Source organism: Anas platyrhynchos, chromosome 1 (assembly GCF_047663525.1).
Source record: "Anas platyrhynchos isolate ZD024472 breed Pekin duck chromosome 1, IASCAAS_PekinDuck_T2T, whole genome shotgun sequence".
Classification (NCBI taxonomy): domain Eukaryota; kingdom Metazoa; phylum Chordata; class Aves; order Anseriformes; family Anatidae; genus Anas; species Anas platyrhynchos.
In genome coordinates this window covers 53,269,529-53,290,001 of record NC_092587.1, presented here as the reverse complement: position 1 = coordinate 53,290,001, position 20,473 = coordinate 53,269,529, and the positions used below count along the sequence as shown (strand labels likewise).

Sequence of the window (20,473 nt, the reverse complement as noted above, 5' to 3'; positions counted from 1 at the left end):
GTGTGTCAGCTGGTAGGGTAGAGCAGAGAAGTTTGGGGAAATCCCCTCAGAATGGCAACAGGCCTCAGACACCACAAGCTTCGGCTGGCTTTGGGGATGGAGACCTCATTGTAGGTATGGCCACAACATACCTTGCCCTTACCACAGAGAAAAAAAAAATCAGTATGAACAAATCTTTTGTAAACTTTCAAATAGCTATTTTTTTTTACAAAAGATTTTCTTTATGGCTGCTTACTTTTGAAAGGCTGTATTTAGATGACACTGTCCAGAAAGCCTGGATTTTGCCAATTTTCACCATCAATTCTGGAAGAAATCCATGCCCCAAAGTAGAACATCCTCTTATTATCAACTTTCTTACGTGTTCCTTGCTAGCTTCATCAGACTTAGTTTAACTTCAGATGGAGAACTGCAGACTAGCAAATTCAAATCCGTGTTTCCTTAGAAGAACACTTACTATACCATATAAACTATAAGCCTTCTTCCAGGTCTTCTACAGTCACATCTCACTGAACACAGGGAAAAACCCTGAATGCACTGATCAGCAAACAACATTTTGCAGCTTATTCATAATCCCTGTATTGCAAGGTACTTCAGCTACTGCAGGTTTGCTCTTAAATTGGAAGAGATGTTGCATGCAAGTAAATTTTACATACCACTAGGGCAAAAAACACTGCATACACCTCCACTAGCACAAGTTAGAGAAAGAAAGCCATGAGCTCTGCTTCATGTTATGCCATTTAGCAGATTACGCATCCACTGAGAGGTCTCCTGCAAGAAAAAGACAGAATTTGCCCCATACAGGCTCACTGCATCTTTATGTTTGATAAACCTAAGCTATGTCAGGGGCCATATCCCATTTTCTACTGTAGGCTGCAGAGGTCCTTGCCAAGAAATATGTTGCTTTAACATTTTGAATCAAAATTTATTGATGCAGCAGGTGACAAGATCAGTAATTCAATGCTCAGAAAAGTCTGGATAGATGAGAGTTGGGGCACGAAAGGAAAGATCAAAGCACCAAAGCAGGCACTTATTTGTGTTATAGATATTCTTTAAGTAATTGATCGATGACTTACAGGTGTGACAGAATGCCAAAAAATCTGAGGTGACTAGTGACAGATCTCATAGGTGACAGAAGGACCACAATTAGATTTACACAGGCAGCCTGATGCGGATCTGAAAAGCGTGAGCAATTGTCACTGACCCTTATCTTGTTTGGGAAGGAGAGCCACAGTGACATCTGTCTGGCAAGACCTTGGAACAAGCATGTTAACTCCAGAACTTGTTTCTGGATGCAAAACAAGCAAGCTGAGCTTAAGCATCGTCACAATTTTGTTTTCAGAAAAGCATCTGCTTTCCAACAGCTACCAGCAAGTCTAAGCATCAATTATTTGCTGTTTGAAAGTGTAAATACAGATCTTTTCTTTACAAAATAAGCAACAAATAATTATCAAATAAGCAATAATTACAAAATCATGCCTGCTTTTTCCAATCTTTATTAAAATGTTTCCCAGTTGCTGGGAATATCAATACCCCAGTACCACGGCTGATGAACATGAAGCTCTCAGTTCAACTGCAAAGAAAATTCAGCTGATAGGGCAGCAAAGTACTTACTGCAAATTTTACTTGGTATCATTACTAGTTCAAAGCATTGTCCGCATAAATGCTATTAACAGCTGCACTCATTGCACCACACCCACTTTCTATCCATTTTATTTCTGCATGTGTTGAATCCTTATATCTCCTTGCTCTGGTAAGTCCGAGACCACAACTCCTTCCTTTTAGCATTATTTTGGGCTAAAGAAAGCATTATAAAGACCTTTTTCTGAAAAATGAATTAGATCACAGTGCGGTAAACAAGCTAGCCTCTGCCCCTCTCCTCCTCCTCCCATTCCCAGCATGAAAATAGCCAGGGCTAAAGCAACAGCTGGGGATCATTACGCTGACAGAAATAGTTCAGTAAACTGCAAGAAGGGAAAACATGTCATATCCATAAAAACTGAAAACACATTAGAGCAGCAGGACTAAAAAAATACGTGATTTCAGCTTCACGGGTAACGCTACGAGCCCCTTCCACTGATAAGGACTGACTTCTGAAAGCACTGGCCATTCGGTGATAACCCTTTCCCAAAGGTACCCACACTAGGTACTGCTGTCATAAAGTTCACACATACCCTGAAACACCTCCAGCCTTCACAATCGAATGAGGCACGCTGGGAATTAAGAAAAAAAATAAATAAATTGCTTGTTTACTATCAACTTCAAGCCACTTCACCTTACTATCTCATTATCTTATCTTCATTGCACCTCCTACCTTTTAAATGCAGTGACAATCAGCGTGCCACACATTTGCAGAATTAGTTGCAGCACGAGGCTACAGAGTCTAACTACGTATGCCAGCTGTGTCTGGCTTTGCAACAAGGAAAGCCCTTCAAACAGTCAACACATTTCTATGCCTTTCTGTGCCACAGCACTATTTGCACACATCATTCTGGATTTTGGGGTACACCAGGCCGTAATTCAGAGATGCTTTGGTGAGGTTTTGTGCCCGGTTTCTGCTGCTCCTTACCCATGCATTTGCATGAGGCACCACTCTGCCATCTCCCACAGCAGCTTCAGGTCCGTTCTGAAGCAGCAAGACACCCATCAACCTCTACAGATAAATGACATCCTGCATTTCGGTGACGTGCCTCAGATGCAGATCCTCTTGCTGGGGATCTCCTTGGTGTCCAGAGCTTCCAGGTCCACATGGGCACCTTCTCCTGCCCTCTGCTGGGGGAGGCACAGGCCACCGAGCTGCTTCACCTTCAGGTTGCAGGAGGCGTTATGACAATGAGGCCTAGATCGCTCGTGAAGACAGCTATGCATTAACAAGCACTTGCATGACTCCTGATCTCTTCAAAGTACTGAACAGATATTAATAGTTTAATCAAAGGCTAAGCTAACTCAAATTACCTCACATTTGCTGTGGACCAAGAATGTGCACACAGTTACCACACAGATCAGATGGCATGCAGTAACTTGTTCGTGTCTGGGCCCTGAGACACAAATCTTGGAAAAAGACAGGTGAATTTCACTGGCAGCCTCCGAGTCACATTGAACATTTTTGAAGCAAGGACTTGACAAAAAAAAAAAAAAAAAAGAGCTGAGTTCAAGACTAGCGACTTTGCTCAGAGGTGGTGAGGTTGGAATTTACTTTTGGAAGTATTTACTTCTAAGCTAGACTCATGAATGCTCATCAGCTTTTGGGTAGTTTTCTGAAATTTTCCAGAGCTTGCGATTCCTTCTTCCTATCTTTCCTTAGAGGTTACCATACTGTTGTGTTAAGTGGGCTAGGAACTGCAAACTGAGCTCTGGTATTTGAAAACTCAATCATCCCAAGGCACTCTTTGATAGAAAACATGTTTATGGATTTCTGAATTCTAGGAATTTTACAAATAACTGCCCCCAACACATACTTTGAAAAAAACACGCATACGCCCTTTGACTTCCCCATGTCAAATGAATTTGTGTGTGGAAAGGCTCAGCAGTTCCCGTATTTCATTATGTCAAGCCCCACTTAAAAAACAAAACAAAACACATTAAATCAAATGTAGGGCACCATGTTTTCCAGAGGCAAGAAAACAAGATGACGGCTATTCCAGACAGCCACTTCTCGTAAGATTCATGAAGCAAACAGGAGTGAACATTGCCAGCATAATGCAGACCCCTCTTTATTTGCCTGGCTTTACTAATAGAAGAAAGCAGACTGGCACCCATCACCTGTGCGTGGCAAAAAGTGAGGAAGAGAAGTGGATGAATTCCGGCATGATAAGAAAAGTAGGCTGTCCCATTTTTTGCCGAAAATGAGGTACAACAGTCCTTACAGTTTCATTTAGCTCAGCGGTAAATCCTGACTTCCATTGCTCTTGCAAGGGTACACACGAGTGCATCTGCTCCTCCACTGCCTCTAAGATTTGGCTCTGCAAAATCCGGTGAATGCTACAGCATAAACACAGCAGGAGTCCTGAGAATGCAGAGACTTGAATGGAGCACCAGTGAAACTAACGTGTTTGGTTTTTTTTTTTTCTGACATGAAAGAAACTGGCAGCATCCACTTCTCTTTCCTACCCTTCCTGTTTGGTAGCTGGTAGCAAGTAGCCTTCCCCATTGCATCTGGTATTAGAACATCAGGAATTAGACATGGAGCAGGCTGATGAATGTTGCTAAACCCTGCAGAGCCAACACAGCTTTTTCAATCATATATATTTATGTATATTTATTTATTATGTTTATTTAGAGATATACAAGAACTCAATGGCCTTAATTCGGTTCCACCAGAGATGGCAGCACCTATTTTTCTGTTGATGAAAGTACTACAGAATTGCATTTTCCTCATTCTACAAGTGATGCCACTGTAGAGCTTGTGCTATTTAGTGCCTGTATGAAAGGCATACCCTGGCACATCCAAAAGCAGAGTGCTCACCTTCCACAAGCCTCATGAACGCCTTGCAAATAACAAGTCAGCTGCAAGTTCGGGCTTTTTGTTTTGTTTTCTTTCTTCCTCCAAAGATTGATGTGCTGCAGTTCTTTGCCCCCAGAGCCGACAAAGTAATGTGGGAATACTGCTGACACCAGTGGATTTATGACTGAGTCCCAAATTTTAATTGGAGAGCTATGGCTTCAGTTCTCTTTTCCTTTCCACACTTGCTTGACAAAGAGTATTCCAAGGAAAACAAGCAATGAAAATAGTAATAATTTAAAAATCTAATAAAAAGCTCACTCTTGGTATCTGATAACGGGGCTTGGTATGGGGAATGACAGCAGGGGACAGAACTTTAACAGTTTTCTTTGGCAACCTCAGCAGATCAAAAGCTGCACGAGAGAAAAATCCTCTAAATTCAACTGCTAAAATCATCTTCCACACACTGGCTGTCTTTTGATAACAAACACGGCCTTACTCTATCCGGCTTTCAGTACTCAGCTCGGACCACTCTTTACTTTTCTGTCCAAAATGTCACTGGAAGTTATTTTCCTCTCCCCTCAGATCACGTTACTCACTCTTTAAACCAGCCTTCACCTTACTTCTGAGGCCACTGTGCTCAACACCTTTGTTCACTCCTGCAAGGCCTTACTAAAACTTCACTTGCATTTAGGTGAATCCATTATTTCTGATCAAATATACCTTGTGTGTGTTTGTCACTGGCATTTTGTTATGTTCTGCTATTCTATCCTGTAATTTTTTCCTGCTTGTTGCTATCTATTATGCTGCTCACTGTGCATGAGTCACTGTCTGTACTCATCTTCTTCAGCTCTTCTTCAAATTCATTCTTGCAAGCAACCTCCATATTGTCTTTTCTTCTCATAGAAGAAGCTTTTCTTGTCATAGAAGAAACTCCCTGAAACTTGACCTCTATGTGTCTGCATAATTTTGCAGAAATGACAAATCCCTGTAAGAAATCCCATGTATTCGCAGGGAAACACCATTAACTGAAACAGGATCTTATCCAGATACACACACCCCACTCCTTCCACACTCTGAACAGGAACATAATGAAACTCAAAACGTGATACTCTATCCCCTTCAGGACAGAGCTGCCCCTCCAAAATAAGCCTTTGCACCTTTAATAAATCGGCCTTAAAGCACGGCTTACAAGATCCTTACAGATGTAGAGGAGAAGGAGAAATTTGAACTCCGCAAGTTCCCAAACACAAGTGAAATTGTCCCAAGGAAACTGTCCCTCTGCAAGTCCCTACACACGGGGCTCTGACCTCGTCCTGTGACATGCTTACGAGCGCCCTCAGGAACAACGGGTCAGAGGAGCCAGTGGGAAACCCGAAATCTGGACAACTGCCCGGGTTGGACAGAAAAAGCAAAAGCAGGCAGATTCAATATGCAAGGGAAAGGGAAGAAAAAAAAATAAACAACAACACAAACCCACAAACCAATTACACAGTGCCTAAAAGGAAGAAAGAAAGCAGAGCCTGCTGACCTTCTCGCAAGCTGTGGTATGAATCCTGGTACGGGCTCGAACAGCTCTTCCCTTGCTTTGCCACAGTCTCTGCAAGGGGCACAATCCCGACATAGGCAGGCTGGAGTGTCTTGGCTTTATCCAACATATTAGAGGAAATCCCTGGACCTGAAGGCCGAGTCTGCAACACGGGAGGCGTTCCAGGCTAGCAGAAGGGGTGCTTAATCCTCACGAGAGACCCAGCCACGATCCCTCTTTACCAGGTTTCTGTCACTGCACCAACAGGAAAAAAACTCAGTTTCCTGCTCGATTCCAAGGCTGTGCTTCAACGGGAACCCAGAGGTACGCAAGGCACTGACAGATCCTGACAGCCAGCATCTAAAGATTAAAATCAGCAAGCCTCTTGGCAAAGCTTTTCTTCCTACTACCTCAAAACTCGGACAGACGCTTCGCTGCTTCTGCAAGCGGCTGGAAGCATTCGGGATCCCAGTGTGCAGGGCAGTGCTTATCAACAGATGCGTGGACTTCTTCTCGGAGCCACTGGCAGTGACAGGCAACCTCATTCACCCAAAATAGTGAGCAGTTGGTTCCTCTCCTCACCCTGCAGCCACCTGCCAGACAGGCACTGCCATGTGATGCAGCGCTCCCCTCTCTGCACCTCCCCGCTGGGAGCGCGCCGCGCACAAAGCCAGGAGCTCGCCACCACGCCGCGAGCAGCAGCCTTTTCTTTTCTTTTTTTCCCTTTTAAACCATCAGAAATTGAATTTTGGCTGTGGAGAAAGCTGAACTGGTCAGTGTGGAAACAGATCTTACATGCATTGGTGTGAGACTACACCCAGGCAGCAGCAGGCTGCTGCTGTACAAGCACACAGAGCCGCCTCCTCTTCCCCTAAACCCTTTCTCTTAACCCAGCAGAAACACCTAGCTGGAGACGCCCAGCAGTCCCCAGTCAATAACACTCCTCCGAGCACCAAAATGTCACAATCTGTGCTCGTTTGGAGGCAGCTGTCTCACCAGGAGCTTATTTAATGCACATCATGGCTGGATGTCACCGGGTCGTCAGTCTCTGTATATAGGAACCAGCAGCACGGTGCTGGAATTGGAAGTGGCCAGGGAAGAGCACGCTCCATCCTACCGACAGCCTAGAGGTGCTCACACCAGGACAGCCGGTGGCTTTGCTGTTTCCTGATCTCACAAAGCATGCATTATAACAGGTACAAGGAAGTCTGAGCAAAAAGAAAGAAAAAATAAAATAAAAAAGTTGTCCAATGATGACACACACGTGAAAAGTATTTCAGCATCTTCCCAGAAAAAAAATAATAATTGTAACTGTTGTCGTCCTACAAGCCTGAAGCAAGATAGCCACATGGACATTACAAAAACAAGAAGGTGAATACTCCAAACCCCACCAAAACAGTCTGCACTTCAAGTTCTGCCTCTCTCAAGACCAAAATTTTACAGAGTGAGGCTGGAGTAACAGCCACAAGAAAAAAAAAAAAAAATCTCTTTAATAATGAAGCTGAAATCTTGAAACAAGTGATGCTCAACCAAATCCGGAAAACAACTTTAACTCTGCCATTAGCAGCACCAGAGCAAACAAGCAATCTAACACCTTTTTAAGCTACAAACTAGAAATTAATATACTGAATTTTACGTGTTTATTAAACCATGATCCTAGATTGCAGAAGATATTTCTGAGCTCGTGCAGCCGTGCTCTTCTCGCTTGGAAAAGTTCCACCTTCACTCAGAAAAGAATCCATACTCAAAACCTACCCCGTGCCAGACTGAGTCCTGCTCTTTCTGGTACCACAGTGTCTGGATGGGGGAAACGAAAAGATTCAGCCACAGAGGTCAAAGATTTGCTATTGCCTTGCCAAACGGGGCCTCAGACCCAGCAGTACGGCGCGCAAAGCCTGGCCAGTGGGAGCTGCTGCTCCCTCCAGCCCAGTCACAGCCACCCAGGCGGTGCCCTAACAGCCCTAAGGCATCACCCGAGCTCTGATGAAGCAAACTTTGAGAACTGGAAGAACGGAGGCCCCAAGCAGCTAATAATACATGAAATCTACCATATTGCCAGCTTGGGCGCTCTGATGACTTCACCAACCCTCCGCTGCTGTCACTGACAGCTCCGTCTTGATGAAGATTTGATCCCCTCAATGTCTTTTTGCAGGGCTGCAGATGCGGATGCCGACTTACCTTTCTTTCTTCCTACACAGAAAATAGCTTGGAAAGACAACCACCTGACTGGCTGAATGGCAGCCAGGTAAATCTTGTCTTCCTTCAGCAACATACTCTGTAATTTTGTCCTACGGCGTCAAATTTGTCCTACAGCGTTCCTGAGTGGTCTGAAGGAAGGAGGAATTATCCAAACCAGAAAAGGATGGGCCAGAGGGAGGATGGGAAGGTCTGTCACGGCAGAAGTAAGGCATCCAGCACGCTTCAGCTGCCGAGCTGCTCCGGAGAAGTGGCACCAACCCACTCCAACACACGTCCAATGTTCACTGATTTCTCGTCTCCCCGGCTTTCTCGCTTGGAAAGCATCAAACTCAATTTTCATAACCAGTCCTGGAGACATCTACTGAGCCTTGCATCCTCTGACTTTCAAGTGTGAAATGAGATACAGACCGTGGGTTGTATTCTCCCTCAAGATGCTGCATTGCTATTTCTGCCCTCGCAAGGAAATAAAACGTAACATCAGGTGCACAAACGGCTTGCGAGTGGGCACAGCACGTGGGCATAGCATGCACTACTCTTCTTTGAATGTCAGTTATCTTTACTTACTCACTGTTTTGGAGACATTCACTAACTTTCTTGTAATTTCTCTACCCTCAAAAGCCAAGACAGGAGATAAGCAGCAGCTTTTTCAAAGCCCTGTTTTGTGCTGGAAGAGAAGTGCTGAAGAGCGAAGCGCCCTCCAGTTAAATTCTAACCCTGCCCGGGATATTTGGCCTTTAAAATCCATTTTCCTGCCATTCTCCTGGCCTCCTTAAACCAGTTGTGACATTCACCTGGTCCCCTAATGAGCCAGTTCCACGGACTGGGCAGCCTTACCCGTATGTGGCACCTGGGCTGGTGGCTGGTGAGCAGAGCTGGGAAGGGAGAGAGGAACCAGGAGACTTGACACGCGTTAGACTTTGGATCACTTCAGCTGTCACATGAAACTGACTCATTAGCTTTATCCCCCCCAAAATTAGCGTACTCTTTAAATTAAAATTAATGAGCAGACAGAAAATTTGCTGACAGCTCCCACTTCAAATGTGCATTTTTTAATCCTTTCGCCTCCATTCCTCCCTGCAGCGCAGTGCAGGTCCCCTGCCCTCTTCCCAGAAGACACAGAGCCTGCAAGGATCTGCACGCACACAATTTAGGGATGAAACACAAACAATGTACTGCTAAAAACCGGCAAGCAGCTGCAATAGGTGCTCGCCCAGGCAACGTGAGAAGATCTTAGTCAAGGTTTAAGCCAGATGAACCCTTAGAAAAAAAAGTGTGAGCCCAATATATTTGCAGATCCAGCTCTGATATTTCTAGCAAGCAGACAAAAGCCAGAAAAATAACACACTGCTGCATCTACACCACTGTAAAGCTTTGCTGTCTTATGACTCCACTGATTTTATACTTCCCAATAAATACAGACTTCACACTGACACTTGTGTCGCCTACACCTCCTCTGCTACGGATCCCATTTATTTAATGTGAGCTGGCTTTGGACATTCCCACAATCCCGCCTCCCACCTCCAGTGACCTTCAGGAAGAGGTGGAAACACCAGCCTGGCCTCACTGCACATGCTGGCTCCTCCGGCTCTCGGGAAGAGCCCGAAGCCCACACACTCCGATCTTTTCAACTAGCTGGGGACAGTCAGATGGCACTCCCTGCCGTAAGCATGAGCCGAAGGCAAACCAGCACCCTGCAGGTGTAAGGCAAGGCAAGAGGAGCAGACGTGCCTGGGAAGCTGGATGTTTGCCTCAGCTCCCGAGTGGCTCCCCGGCCCCCCAGCCCACGCTGGGATATACCAGCACCCCCACCTCTGGCGAGTTGGCTGTCATTGAGCTCTAAATACCGTGAGTTGGAAGCGTAAAAATAGCTGCTGCACAGGCTGGAAAACCTATCAGATGATGTCAACTCGCATTTTGAGCCCTCCTCTCCCCCCCCACACTTCCTTTCCTATGTCACTTTCTCATTACCTCACTGTCTCTAATTCTGAAAGTGCTTCTCTCTGCATCTTTCGGCTGCCAAAGTGAACTTTACACAGCGGCTTGAGCCAAATCAACCCCCAGCACATATATAAACTCTGCCACCCACCCCATTCCTTGGGCTTCATCCAAGCCGTCAGTTTGCCTTTCCCTGCAAACATGCACACGGAGCCCGTAATCCCTATCTGCAAACCCCGGGAGCGAGGAGGGGCAGTTTGGTCCCAGGAATGCAGTGCATTAACGCAGCGCCTTATCTGCAGATTAACTCGGCAGATAAGCAGCTTCCAGCCAGCGAGGCAACGATGCTGAGGGCGGTGTGGATCCAGCAGCACTGCCTGACCCCCCCCAGCACCGAGTCACCCAGCGCCGTGCAGACCTGAGGGAGGAGGAGGCAGCAGGGGGAGTCCAAAGCCTTGGCTTTTTTTCCACCTCTCCCCCTGAAACCAAGAGCTCAAAGCGTTTTTGACCAAAGGCCATCTTCAAAGAGCCCGTGGCAAAACTGGTAAAAGGGCAGAAAAAAGAGGAAGGAGGGAGAGGAAGGGATGCAGAGATGTTGGTTCACTTCTCTGCCTCACCTCCTCCCCGCTCCCTCCCAGACCTGCTGCACCTAGGAAACCTGGGGATGATAAAGAGGAGGAAACAGTCAAGAAGTCTACTGTACTCTAGATCATATCGAAACAAAAACATTATGCAGCACATTCTCCTAATATTACTAAATGGAAGTGCTACATTTTTTTTTTTGAGTTTTATTTTCATTTGAAAACCAGTGGAAACTCTTCTATTAATCCCGTGCTCCAGAAAGCTGTACATAAACTCCTTTAGGACAAAACTGTGTTGCCATTGTAGAGATTTCTATTTAAGAGAAGAAACGCAACTAGCAGGTGAATTTCTCTGCTAACGTAGTGGGAGGATCTGCAACAGAAAACTTCAGAGAAGAGGAAAGGAAGAGAGTGGGGGGTTAAGAGAAAGGAGTTTCGCAGCTAGCTTCCAACCAACTGCAAGCCCCTGTGCACATGAGCCCAACAAAGACAAGCAAGTAAATTAAAACCACACATCCAAACACGTTTTATTTGTTATTTTTACCATTTGGGTTGATAAACTCTGGTTAGATGCAAGCACAGTGGGATACCTCATTATAGGGTAAAGTTACCGGCCCTTCTTCACGTTACACCGCCACCACCCCCTGTCACAGAGACCCCAGAGCTGGCTGTGTGATGCTCTCACCCTGTTCCAGTGCAAAGTTAGAAAGATTAGCTCAAATTACCTTCGGTAAGCCAACAAACTCGACAGTGAGAGCTCTCACAACAAGTACGGGGTCTCAAATGTGGGGAGCGGAGCTCCAGTGGAGGAGCCAACTTACAGCTGCTGGCACTGGAACTGCAGAGGGAAGCCCAGGTACTCCTCTACTTCAGGTATTGCTCACCTTGCTCTAACGTCATTAATTTGGACTGGAGGAAGAAAGAACATCAGTTCCCTGCTCTTCTCTATGAGTGAGTTACCCTATAATGAAAAAGTCAAAGGTTTTAAGCCAGAGACCCAGGATTTGACTAAGTTAAAATAGTTCTCGTCAGGTTTCCCACCTACGGTTGGTTCTGCTAATTCACCCACGGGCACCCTAGTGAAGAAGGGATGAAATAAATAAATAAGAAATAAACAAAGCATATGGTTTTGCTCTAGAGAGCAGAAAAAAATTGAAGTTCTAGCTGCCAGACCAAGGGGGTGCTGAGGAGAAGAGAGGGGAAAAGGAAGCAAGGTCTCTGGATTTGTCTTAAAACACAATTTCTTTTTAGGAGGGAAGAACTGGGAAGGGACAGGAGAAAGATACCCTTCCCCTCGTGTTAAGGCATGTCTAGGAGCCTGAGAAGTTATGTCACTGATTCCCATGTCTGTTAAGCAGCAGATAGCCCATATTTCTCCCTCCCACACCCTTTCAGCTTCTGGCAATAAAAGGTTTCTTCCTATCAAACCCCTCTTCTGCACAAAGGGGCTACCTGCAAACGCCTGGAAAATGCAGCCTGTTTTTTAGCTTCCTAAGCAAGAGAGGAAAGAGCCGGGCTGTGCCTGATGTCCTCACACTACTCGCGAAAGGAGAGCAAACCCTTCCCTTGCTTCTCAGTTTATAATAGTAGAATGGGTGCCAGGCAAACTCCTGCTACAGGACTGTGACTTTTGCCCAGAAAACTTCTCCGCACACATCCGATTGCAGTCCCAGAATCTCGGTTTTTATTAAAATGTGTATTTACCCTTGCAGAAGAATGCCCAAACCTGAAACAACTATGCATTAATGGAGGTACAGTTCTACAAAGCCATCATGCCATCCCATTCATATCGGACGTTATTAGCCAAAGTTAATGATTTTAGGTTCCACACACACATACTGCTAACTTTTTCTTTAAAAATGGTTTAAGTGCTTTGTCGTGGTGATAGTCGTGGAGGCTGGGATGAGGGAAAGCAAGAGAGGAAGCTTTGTGATACTGCAAAGCCAGCTCAGTGGCTACTGAAAGCAGTGGTCCTCTTTTCCACTGTCCTGGATGCTCACCTCACCCCACAGTAAAAAATAGCTACTGTCAGGCTTATTGGAGGCAGAATAATTTCATCCTTAGAATGTAAAATTCAGCTCTTGAGTTGCCAAACATCTATAAATCACCTCCAACATTAAATGCTCAAACTCCTTTAGTGCTGCAACTCTGTTACGCCCTGGACGGATGCCATCTCGAGCTTTCGGGGTGACTTCAACACCTGAATGCTTGTTTCCAGTATACAAATGCATAGCACAGCCAGGTTCTAAGCTTTAGGTACAACAGAAAATAAGCTGGAAACAATGTCAAGGTGCACAAATTTACTCTCATGGACTGTACTGGTAGAAAAGTAAAGGGCTTCCAGGATCTAGTACGGACTCAACCCTCTCCAAGCATGCAGAGAATTCAAACCGTAAGGGTATCACAAGGCAGGAATCTCAACAGGGAGACAATAGATTTGGGGTAATTTGTACCTGCATCTCACTCAATTATTCAGCTACTGCTTTGTAGCTGGATAGTACTGCTTACTGAATGAGAAATCCCATTAAAAAGAACCAAAACTCCCCAAATATCAGCCTGTAAGAAACAACAATTTCCCACAGACCATAAAGACAAGAAAGAGCTCCCTTCAGTGAAAGCAAGGGCGAGCCATATTGCTTCTGCAGCTTGGTAGCAGAGCCTAAGTTCACATGTAGAGGGAACTGCCACAAAGCGTACTGTTGTGGTGTTACACCCTAAGCTGAGCTTGCCTGCTTGATGCTCTGCGTCTTTGCCACAAAGACGTTTTCACGTATGTGAGACTACATTTGTATATGTCGATGATACTAACAGCACTGGCACGAGCTTGAGATAGAAAAGCTGTGAGAGCAGTAGGGAAAGTACAGTAAAATACAGCACAGTTGATCTGATGTGTGTTGAAAGGAAGGAGTGGGGGGAAGCAGAGGCACAGGCCTCTTCTGCAAGTAGCATCGCTGCTTTTAAAACAAACCTGATGTCAGATCCAAGAGTTTTGATATTCCCAGCCATGAAAGCAAAAGGAAAAGGCAAGGAACTGGCAGGGTGCATCTTCTTCTGTTGCCCCAGCAAAACCTGCCAAGTCTTACAAGTTTTAATCCAGAACTGGCTTAAAAGCCCTTAAAGGCACGTAGCCTAAATGCTTTCAACTGTGCAGGTAGCTGTGCTTGGAACATTACGTTCCGATTTGGCCTCTGCTTTCTGTTTTGTTTCCTTCTTCCTAAATGTATGAGCTCACCTGGAACGAAACGCACAGAAGCCTTTTCAGTCGCCCTCTTTCCTCAACTGTCTGGCACTCAGTTAGGAATTCGTCACTTCGGTACGAGTTACCAGAATTCATCAGCCAGAACCGCCTATTTATGGAGTTCAGACAATCCAATTACATTAAAACACTCTTTGACTTGATAAATTGGGTTAAAACAGGTAGAGAGATTTACATGTAGCACAGTCTGTGGGTCAGAGCTGGAATTAGAAACCCCAGCATCCTTCTTTGGCTGCCAAATCTATTTTACTAATGCAGATAGAAGACAGGAGCTGCTACACCAGGCCTGAATAAAAGCAAATGAGTTGATGATATAACTGAATAGACAAGCAGGCAACTGAAAAAGCTGTGTTTTTATGTGCTTGCCAGTTCTTATGATCCGACAGGAGTCGGATGCTTGCTCCCAATGCATCTAACAGCTGGCTGAGCAGAAGTCACTTACAAACAAACTCTTTAGAGCAAAAATTATTTTCACAGGATAGACACAGCCATATGCTTCCTTTTGGCTACCACACCACGCTAAGGCCAGAACTGACTATAAACTCTAAACTCTCTCCTATCAGAAAATATTTTTGCCTCAGCAAGACATCAGTTGGGCCAAGCTGTCTTTAAGCTTCAGCTACCATGTGGAGCGCCAGACGTGGCAGACGAGCAGAGCACAGCGGATGTTGTCTCCCCTGCCTCAGTGAAGAAAGGTTTTTAATGCTCTCTGCCATGAGATCCTCCCAGAGAAGCTGACGAAGGATGGGCAGGCAGTGAGGTGGATCAAAAAAGGGTGGATGTCAGTGGCACAAGCCTAGCTGGAGGCCAGTACCGAGCAGAGTTCCCCAGGGGTCAGTACTAGGCCCAGTCCTGTTGAACTTCCCAATTCGGAGGGGCTGTGCGGACTGCATCCTTGGGGATCTCCAAAAGCCACCTGGACGTGGCCCTGGGCAGCCTGCTCTGGGTGGCCCTGCTGGAGCAGGGGGCCTCCAGGTCCCTTCCCACCTCAGCCACCCTGTGACTGACCCAGCAGTTTGCTCACCCAGTCAGCCACCTAACGCCCTCAGAGGAAATACAAAAAAAAATTCTACCATGACAAACCCCATAAGCAGGGAAATGTGCATATTTTTAATATTCTCCAGCGATATCTACAGTGGACCACAAAACTACCTACTTCTAATTTCATGATTTCCTAATTATTTATGTCTATCACCTTATCATGCTTATTCTTCCTTGCTGTCTGATCTCTCTGCTAGACTTAGTGCCCAGCCACTGCAACTCTTTACTGGTCCCATGATCCACTTTTCAGCAGTTTTCTTATCCTACTGATGGCTGCATTGCTTGAAACTCCTTCTCTTCTACCTTATTCAGCTTCACCATTCAGTACACACAGTCTGAGTGATGTTCCACAAGCCAGATGAAAAAATAATCCAGCATCTTGCTCCACTTCTCATCATTCCTTCTTTCTGATGGCTCTGGGTCTCGTAAGAAAGTTCACTGAGCCAGCAGAAAACTTTTTTTTTTGGATGGATTTGTTTTCAACGATGGATTAGACGGCTTGCAAAATCTGCATCTGAGCTAGCTGGAGCTAAGCACTGAGCTGCTGGGGATGAAAAACAGAAGAGTGGAGAAAAGTCGGGCCTCTTCCTGCCCCTTCCATTGGTCACCACAAATCACTGGGGCAGTTCAAGCTGCTTCCTCTAATTTCACCCCCGAGTCAAGCTTTTTTTGCATTTTAGTTTCAACCTCTTCACCAGAGAGTGGCTGAAGCCCTAGACACAGCGCTGCCACATTTCGGACTTGAATACTCTGCAGACAAACATGCAGGCATGTGCTGCGGAGCTTGCCAGAGCACATACAATAAATCCAACGCTCTGGGGACAAGCCAGGATTACTCCTTGTACTACAAGCATATTATATACGCAATTTGCAAAAGCACAGCTCTTTCAGGAGATGTCAGATTTATTACAAGTATATATCGTAAGTATTAGAAGTATGCTGCAGAAACGTGTGGGATTTCTGAATGTCTTCTGCCCTCTCGGTTGCTTGGGTGTAGCTCCAGCGGGGCAGCCAGACATCCGGAAATTTGGTGTTAAAAGAACCCTCATGGTCCAGATGGGGGGGAAAAAAAAAAAAAAGCAGACAGTCTGGGAAAATCAGACATACAGTAGTCATACTCAAGTTTACAGGGAGAGGCAGTACCTCTTGGTAGATCAAACCTCTGGAAACCTGGGTTCCCACCGCAATTTAGGCCCCCTGCTCTCCGCAACCAGCTCACGCTTTAAGGTAAAGTCTAAAAATTCCTATTCTTCAATTTTCTTGTTTTCCAGGCTGTGCTTCCACACGAAAATGCCGTGTTGTATGAATCAAATTATGCACAGCCAGCTTCCTTACCCAAATTAGCAGAGTCTTAAGCATTTATCAGAATTAGGATCTTAGGACAACCTTTCCCCCACACAGCCCTCCCACACTTCTCCCCCACCTCCTCTCCCCTCCTCCCCTAAACCAGTTGCTCACCATTCTTCATTAAAGAACTCATTTTTTCCCTCCTGCTCACTCTGCTAATTATTATCTCCTCCAAACCCTAAAACAAGCTCTGCAATCTCCTGTCCTAATTAAATCAAAGTAAAAGAGCAGTTCACATAAATAACATTTTCAAGATCTGCTTTTAGCTTCTAGATTTTGTCAGCAAAGTTTCCAGCCCTGCCTCAGGGCCAGAAGGTTAAACATTTCTCAATGACGCAGGCTCCCTTAGCGAGAGAGCGACGAGGAAGTGGTCCAAAAAGCCTCCTTCTTCCCAGGCACTAAATCAACAACCACGGCAAACAGCGAGTGCCTCTCTCCGAGGAAAACGGGGAGGAGTGGAGCAGTCTATTACAGGCAGTCGCTGATTCTGCCACCATAATGCAAAAGCCCAGAACAAAGGGGAAGAAAACAAAACAAGAGGGAGAGATTTTGCATGTGGAACATTTAATGGATAGAGCAATCAAAATGTAAAAAACAAAATAAAACAAAAAAACCTTTCAGTTTCTGCAGAACGCTGAATTTCGGTCTGAAATTCCTGTTCTTCTCTGGTCCCATCGGGTTGCCAGTACATTTCTAGGTTAAACTTAAAGATGCTTTGACCTTTAAATGGGCTGCAGTGTTCCTGCCAGAGACCGCATCTCATGTGCTACGCTGCTCCAGGCATGTTCACATGTTGGTCTCTGGATTTTCAAGATAAGATTAGCAGTAGAGGTTTCTCCATAAGGAGCCGACTAAGCGGGATCTTATTCTTACTTAGTTTGAGGTAATATGGGGTCAGCGAAGGCACATGGCAAAGGGGTTTCTGTTGATTTCAGCTTTTAGTGAAATAATTTTGAAGGCTCTGAGCCTTAGGTGTGTTTTGTAATAAGTCAAGTACAAGATACTTTCTGAAGAGCTTAACCAAAAGTTTGGGGGTTTCCATTTTCAGCTGGGGGTAGATGAGTGTGAGATAACTCAAACGAATCAAAACTACTCCCTTTTCAATGGTGCATCATTTATTTTAGTTGACATTCGTGAATGCAAAATCCAGATCTCGAACGTTGAAAGAAAACACAAAGGAAAACCAGCTGTAGAGTATCTCCAACAGGAAAACGAAAAAGAAAACAAAATCATCAAGACCACTTCTCATTACAGACTGATTTAGTCAGCATGTGCTTCCCTGGAAGCTGCAGCTTCTTTATTTGGAATACACTCATTTCTGAGAAAAAACCACCAGGGCAGAGAAAATGGCAGAGGCTACGAAGAACCATAAATACAATTTGTCAACCTACTTCTCGCACAGGATAATTAAATAGGTTCCTAACCTGCTGGGATTCCCACCCTGTGCATAATGCCTACTAAGTGCCATTAACATGGAGAATCTGATTTAAATTAAGCATTGGGATAGAAAGATAGAAAATAGTATTCATCAGGTCACAATAAGAGACACTACCTTAGTTAGCACTTGCCTACTTAAGGATATTGTAAAGTGAGTACAGCTTCTTCCCATAAAACATTCAGTCTGCATTAAGGTTTGCACCAGTTTAAGTACAAAAAAGCTGTTTCAACTAAAAGGCACTAAGATACATATTCATTTAATATAGCAAGTTAGAATATTTTTAACCAAAGGGCAATTCTAGGTCAACTGTTCAGTGTGAGTTGCTGGCAAGGGAGAAATCTAATGCTTTTTTAAAATGGTGTTTGGTAAAACTGTGAAGGACAGGAGAGGACCTTGGTACTTGCAATAGCAAGGGATGGAGCCCTGTGACCCTAAAGGTTAATTCTGCTTCTTTATGACTCCACCTACTTTAAAAAAACGCACACACCACTGGTAAATTCAACAACATTCTTAAAACACACTGCAGTTATGCACAGAAGGGAGCTGTGCCAATGTAATTAACTTAGTTGGGAGGGAAGGAAGGGGAAGAAATATTTCCCCCATTAAGATAAAGACTTTAGTTTCACTTCCATCCGGCATAGCTTGTGTTTGCTTAGTCACAAATGAAAATAAGCTTAGGCCATCACAAGATGACCAGTTGAGGTTTCTCCATGTGAAAAGAGAATTAGAAAAAAGTGTCAGATGCTTCTTGGAAGAGCCCGAAGGTCAGAACAGCAGAGGGTGCTCTAAGTCCAAACTGAGGTGCACCAGCACAGCAACACGGGGCATCCCCATGTGACATTAAATTGTAGGTAACCCAGGGCTTTTGTTGTTGTTGTTTGGTTGTTTTGTTGGTGTTGTTCACTAGGCTTGGGTTTTTTGTTTTTGTTCATTTATGATGCTCTAGGAATTATCTGAGATTGGTAAAAAGCAGAGTGCAAAGGGTTAAAAATATTAAGAATTTGTGTCAGATACCACATGACCTCAGACAAAACCAGAGACATTCCCAAAACCTTAACAGCTCCATGTAATCTCTGTGACTGATCTATACAGCTCTGGGCATACTTTAGAGGCTGCTTCATATCGAAACTTAAAAAATATTTGCTTTTTACGTCCTATGAGCAAAGCACAGACTGGACAGGAATCCAACCATTACAAGAAAGAAAACAATCCCGATCTAAACCCTGATCTGAATTCCTGCCACCAAGCAGGAATAGAAACCTAAGTGCTTTGTTAAATATTAGTCACCTCTTACATGTGAGCAGTGGATAGCAGCAAGGAGCCACAGGTCAGCGGCAGGCAGAGCGGATGTGTCCACGCTGCACTCCTCCAGGCAAGGCGTGTATGGTGCCATCGGCGTTATCAGCTTAGAGATGGAGCACAGCACACGGAAGGTTCATTTATATTCATCATGTAAATGAAAGGGTAGCTTACAGATTACAGTAATGGCAATTAAACATAGCCCGTAATACATAATGCATTAATTTCTCAGCGAGGAATACTCTGCTTAGATTCAAGCTACAGCATATAAACCCTCACTTGAGCTTACGTTTTACACTTCAAACTTTCATTTTGTTTTTAATATCAATTGGTGAATGGTACAAAAAATTTGTAAGCCGACCATAACCAAGTATATAAACTGGAAAGTGATGCACACGTACACACAGACCCCTTGAAGTTGTTTCTTGTCAGCTAATTATTTTAAAATTAAAATGGAGCCATAAGAAGGGTTAGGAATCAAAGCAAGGCAGTGGATATTTGTTTTGTGTCTAGCACATCTTCCCTGTTTTAGGACAAATAGAGCATGTGTGCGTTCATAGAAGGGATAAAGACTAAAATATGCCTTGATGTTTTTTTTTTCCCCTCCCTCTGTCTCAACCTGTAGCGCAACACTCACTGCTAATACAGACAGAGAGCATCTTCAAACCAGCTGGAGGAAAAAAAAATATATATATATTTTAATCAGTAATTTAACAATTCAATAAATGCAAGCTCCAGGTTTTACAGGACTTCCAGCAGGTTCTTGTTTAAACTTAAAGTTGGCAGTAGAAATAGGTACTGCTCAGTTAAATGGTTCTAATGAGTAGTCTTCTACATTATCTTTTTTATTAAAAAATAAAAATGGAAAGCATGCTTTATATATTTAGTTAGTTCCATCCTTTAACCCTGGTTTGACTAACACAATAACCATGGTTTGATTACTCAACAGTTAATCACAGGGATAAAAGGCAGCAAAAGGTTATGTTCAAATCTTTCATGAATGGAATAACTCCGCAACGTTGCAGCTCACAGTTGTGCACTCCTCGCTGCGCGTTAAGAGCCAGCTCAGACCTTTATGCACTTAGTAGCTCTGGCAGAAAAATTTCCATATTTAAAGCTGACTTCAACAACGTCCCATTTGCTGCTTCGGAAAGAATTCCCTCTGCAGGATGACGATGAAGCTCACATAACTCTGTTCAGTCTTTGGATCACATGCAGGGTTCTGGTTGAAAGCCAGCGAAGCGTCACTTTATCGCTACTCAGAATATACACATCTCGGGGAACCTTACCAGCAACCAGGGAACTCTTTACAATCCCCAGGAACTTGCTACCTAGATACAAAAGGTTACGTTTCCAAATACCACGGATTCCAAACAGAAATCAAAAGTTCTATTTTTGAAGTGGTGATGAT

The 20,473-nt window shown here is 44.4% G+C and overlaps 1 protein-coding gene across 4 annotated transcripts in view; it reads right to left on the bottom strand.

Moving 5' to 3' along the window:
* Positions 1–20,473, bottom strand: part of MRTFA (myocardin related transcription factor A) — a 91,759-nt gene that overhangs the window by 39,811 nt on the left and 31,475 nt on the right. Inside the window, exon 1 of one of the 4 annotated variants that reach the window (XM_027451111.3) lies at positions 5,970–6,507. The exons of 2 other annotated variants lie outside the window; for them this stretch is intronic. In XM_027451111.3, the coding sequence (XP_027306912.3) occupies positions 5,970–6,096 (127 nt within the window). In that variant the 5' untranslated portion in view covers positions 6,097–6,507. Of the gene's footprint in view, positions 1–5,969; positions 6,508–20,473 lie in introns of those variants that run through there. One more of the 4 variants, XM_038173519.2, reaches the window with a different exon arrangement.